This window comes from Diaphorina citri, unplaced genomic scaffold (genome assembly GCF_000475195.1).
Source record: "Diaphorina citri unplaced genomic scaffold, Diaci psyllid genome assembly version 1.1 scaffold2266, whole genome shotgun sequence".
Classification (NCBI taxonomy): domain Eukaryota; kingdom Metazoa; phylum Arthropoda; class Insecta; order Hemiptera; family Psyllidae; genus Diaphorina; species Diaphorina citri.
In genome coordinates this window covers 8,880-13,508 of record NW_007379691.1, presented here as the reverse complement: position 1 = coordinate 13,508, position 4,629 = coordinate 8,880, and the positions used below count along the sequence as shown (strand labels likewise).

The 4,629-nt window shown below is 35.3% G+C and overlaps 1 protein-coding gene and 1 pseudogene across 1 annotated transcript; one reads left to right on the top strand and one right to left on the bottom strand.

The window, feature by feature from the left end:
* Nucleotides 1-710: 710 nt before the first annotated feature.
* On the top strand, nucleotides 711-2,569 carry LOC103518600. Its single transcript, XM_026830354.1, has 3 exons — nucleotides 711-1,545; nucleotides 1,621-1,767; nucleotides 2,550-2,569. The coding sequence occupies exons 1-3, from the start codon at nucleotides 711-713 to the stop codon at nucleotides 2,567-2,569; spliced, it is 1,002 nt and encodes a 333-aa protein (XP_026686155.1).
* Nucleotides 2,385-4,629, bottom strand: part of LOC103518599 — an 11,118-nt pseudogene continuing 8,873 nt past the window's right edge.

Below are 4,629 nucleotides of genomic sequence, written 5' to 3'. Positions count from 1 at the left end.
TCTCGACGTTTCCAGGACACTACAGACCCCTTTCGATAAACCTCTGAAACCGATTACTCTTCCTGCTACCCATATAATCCTCGTGCTCTGTGTCTTACTTAATAAACCTTTTAGAATTTAATGATTTTATGTACAACTCCAATACAAAATAAAATGTTTGTCGACTATACACTGTTATTATAGTTATGGACTATACGTGAAGAGTAAAAGTTACTGTTAGTTAGGTTGCTTTAATTGTGTAGCGCTCCGTTCATATTATAGGTTTCGGTCTGAACTGACGTTCTACATATAGGGCGGAAATAGGCGGTATTTTAGTGGTTTAGTTGTGCACGACAGTCTCGATGTATGACGCGTCTCGTTATTGTGCAGGTGGCCGAAAAAAAAGAGAACAGTCGGGTATACGCTTAACGTAATTAAAAGGGTTTGTAAAATTTCTTAATTTTCTTTAAACACAAAATTAAAATCGCATAATTTTTGATTTCTGTCAAATAAAATTTAAAAGTCTTACATATTAGGATATCACTGTAAAATATGAGACAAAGTAAGATAAAAATAATCATTCTTGAAAGGATCTCAAATAACAGTGTACCGGAGAATGTACATACTACTTACTTTCACCTCAAAAGTTTGGGTTTAAACGGCATCATAATATTCTACATGAATGCTACATGGCGACGAGGATATCGGATTAATTGAAACTCGAAGAAATCATGGCAGTTTCTCTTCCAAAATTGAAATATGATGATCTATCATCAAAATCCATTCAAGAGTTCCGAAGAAAATTTGGTTACTATCTACAAGCGAATAAACTATCAGCCGAGGTGGAGGAGGTCAAGCTTGCACATCTCAAATCTGCAATAGACTTTGAAACTGATGAATTGATCCAGTCATTCAACTTGGGTAATGAAACCTGTACCTCCATCCTGGACGCGCTCTACAACCACTTCGAACCAAGGAAAAACACTGTCATGAACCAATTCAACTTCTTTCGCTGCCAACAAGAAGAAAATGAAAGTTTTCAGAGTTTCCATGCAAAATTAAAAATGCTTGCAGCCAAATGTGAGTTTGGGGAAGTCACAGATACTCTCATGAAAACAAGGATAATCCTTGGCATTAAAGAGTTGGAGCTACAACAATTCCTATTGAGAAATTCAACTAGTAGTCTGGAAGACATAATGAATCACTGCAAGAACCATGAAGAGGCCCAGATCAATCAAAGTGTATTGAAAGCACAACCTGGGAGTATGCAGGAAGCCGCAGTCTCTAAATTGAAGGCAAGGAGAATTCCCAACCATGTGCATCAACAAGTTGACAAGAAGAGTGCTGAACCATATCAGTGTAGACGCTGTGGGACCAAACATCTACCCAGAAGCTGCCCAGCTTTTGGTAAAAGATGCAAAAAATGTAAGAGAATAGGTCATTTTGATTCACAGTGTAGGTCTAAAAAGTACCACAAACACAAGGTACAGTGTGTCAGTGATGCTTCACTCAGTGAAGATGATTCTGATTACAGCATTGACAGTATTAATAATCCTGTATCTCAAGGTACAACCTCTCGTCAACGTTGGTTACAAAAATGTGTTATTAATAATGTATCCATTTCTTTTAAAATTGACACAGGTGCGGATATAAATATCATTCCTCTTAGCCTCCTGCGGAAGATGGGTATTCATAAGCGCAAGTTGAAGCCGTGCAGACTCAGCATCACAGCATATGGTGGATTCAAAACAACACCAGAGGGTATGACTGATCTTTGTGTAAACACAGGTAAATCATCACATGTTTTGTCTTTTGTAATAGTAAAAGAAACCAGGTACTTGAAAAAAGTAACACCAATTTTAGGTGTCAGTGCTTGTGAGTTACTAAAATTAGTCCAGAGAGTGAATGTAAATCAAGCCTCTATCTGTGATAAAAGTGAATTTATCCAACAGTACCCAGATGTATTTAAGGGTCTTGGAAAATTTCCAGACAAAACCAAGATTAGTCTAAAAGAAAATGCTGAAAGTCCAAAAGATCCAAAAAAAAAAAAAAAAAATGGGGAAAATTTTTGGTTTTTTTTAATTTTTTTTTTTTTTTTTTTTTTTTTTTTTTTACTATGTAATATCTAAATTACTTAGTAGGACTCTGGTCCTCTATTAAAATTGGTAGTTAAAGGAAAAAATGGAAGGGTAGGTACCTACTTACAAGACCTAAAACTGGGAACAACCAACAAACAAGTGTGACTACAAAAAAAAATGTTATGCTTGATTAAGATCTCTCTCTCTCTCTCTCTCTCTCTCTCTCTACTAGGCAATGGTATCATTGAGCAACTAATTACTAAATACATAAACCTAAAAATCTGTAACACAAGCTCCTGGGGTACAAAAAGGAAAAAAATAAATCAGTAGGTTATTTTAAATAATGGTGAATTATTTTATTTTATTATGTAAAAATAATTTCCTTGCCTACTCTACTCACTAGGTGATTTCCAATTTAGGGTTTCTTTCCATCATTATAATCCAAGTCCTATTTTCTATAAGTGTCAAAAAAAAACATCCTTTTACAAACAGAAACCAGTATGTTACAATAAACTCTTTAAAGATTTGGGTGATGATGAATCAATAATTCATGATGATAATAATAAGTGCTACTAAAATACCCACTCTGAACACTGAAGCTATCTGAATGATTAATTAAACATGGCAGACTGTAGACCGTGTTAATCCTTTCTGATCAAATACAAAATGAAGAGGATAGTTTCTTTACAAGATTTATACACAAGGAGGAGGGACAAGCCTTCAGGCGACTTACGCCTTTGTCTTGATCCTATTGATCTAAATAGAAATATTAGGATTGAAAAATTTCTCATTCCAACATTGGATGATATCAAAGCTAGGCTAGCAGGGAAGAAAATTTTCTCAGTAGTAGACCTAAAAGATGGGTTCTACCAGGTTGAATTAGATGAAAATTCCCAAAAGCTCTGTACTTTTAATAGCCCGTTTGGCTACTGGACATTCAGTCGTCTTCCTTTTGGAATCTCATCAGCCCCTGAGGTTTTCTCTAGACTCAACACGAAGTACTTTGGTGACATACAAGACGTAACCATCTACTTTGATGACATTCTCATTGCTAGTGGTACAATGGAAGAGCATCTAGATACTTTGAACAAAATATTTCAAAGAGCTCAGAGTTTGAATATAAAATGCAACCTGAAGAAGTTCCAATACATGCTTCCTGAAATAAAATATTTAGGTCTCATATTCAATAAAGACGGAACAAAACCTGATGAAGAAAGAATTCAAGCTTTACAGAATATAAAAATTCCAAAAAATGTGAAGCAACTACTACAATCAGTATTGGGTATGTTTAATTATCTACGGGACTTTATTCCCAAGATGTCTGAAATAACTGGCCCTCTTAGAACATTACTGAAAAAAGATATACTGTGGCATTGGGGTGAAGCACAAGATAATGCACTAAAGACCCTAATTAAGATTATTAGTCAAGCACCAAGTCTTAGGAATTTTGATCCTAGGTTACCAATATCAATAGAAGGTCTGTTTTTCATTTAGGGATGGGCGATATATATCGATATTTCCGAATATCGATATTTTGGTTTCGATATATTATATCGATATATCGGAAAAAAATGTCAATATCGATATTTTTTACAGCTAAAGTAAATGAACCTTCTAACGTACATAATGGAGCAGTTGCAAATGGGTAAAAATTATAAATAAATGGTCGATTCCTATGTAAAAAGTTGGGAAAAATCCAAATCTGAGGTCAAAACTCCGAAAAAATAACTGTAAAAGGTCGAAAATTCAATTTTTATTTTCCGTTCTACCCTTTTTTACAGTTATAGCTATAAAAAATGCGATTCTTTACTTGGAAGATTGCATGTATACCTCGTCAACGTTTACCCATTTTTAATATTTATTACCAGCTAAGATCATTCCAACCCTTTTAGGTTTGACTCCAGTTTTGAGGCTTTTTATTGACACTTTGTCAGCTGTAAGTTAAAATAAAAGCAAGATTACTTTCTGCAAAGTTTATACACACTGCATCTGAAATGCCGCAACAAAAAAACAGGCAATCCATCGCGGTGACTACGTTCGCGCATCGCCTCCTTCGTCTTTCTTGACGTGCTTGCAAGCGAAATGGAGGGATGTGAGAGTTGTGCCGATGCAGAGGTAACACTTACTAGTTCTAAACGTCGTCGAATCTAAAATATAACATTAACCTTTCAAGTCAAGAGGTTATTTTCATAAACGTACAGTAAAGTTTATTTCGAAGTGAGCAAAAAGTACACTATCTATCTATGAACCGCTGCTCCTTTACGTTTACATTTGTTAATGAGCAGCGTTCAATAAGATAGAATGTGTACCTTTTTGCTAACTCCAGAAATAAACTTAAACTGTACTTCTAAAAAATAAACCTCTTGACTTGAAAGGTCAATGTTTATACTTTAGATTCGCGACGTTTAGACTAGTAAGTTACCCTTCATCCGGACACTATACACACCCTCCATCCCTATGCAATAGACTACGTCAAGAAAAGAGGAGCATCTTTCGCGAACGTACACTCGCGATGCATTCCTGCTTTTTTGTTGACGCATTCAACCTGCATGTGTATAAACTTGAGAAAGTA

Bases quoted from the DNA above. Each gene is read 5' to 3' on its own strand.
- LOC103518600 (XM_026830354.1), top strand. From the start codon at position 711: ATGGCAGTTTCTCTTCCAAAATTGAAATATGATGATCTATCATCAAAA. The intron at 1,546-1,620 runs GTACAACCTCTC...AAATTGACACAG, and splicing joins TAATAATCCTGTATCTCAAG to GTGCGGATATAAATATCATT. The intron at 1,768-2,549 runs GTAAATCATCAC...TTTTACAAACAG, and splicing joins TGATCTTTGTGTAAACACAG to AAACCAGTATGTTACAATAA.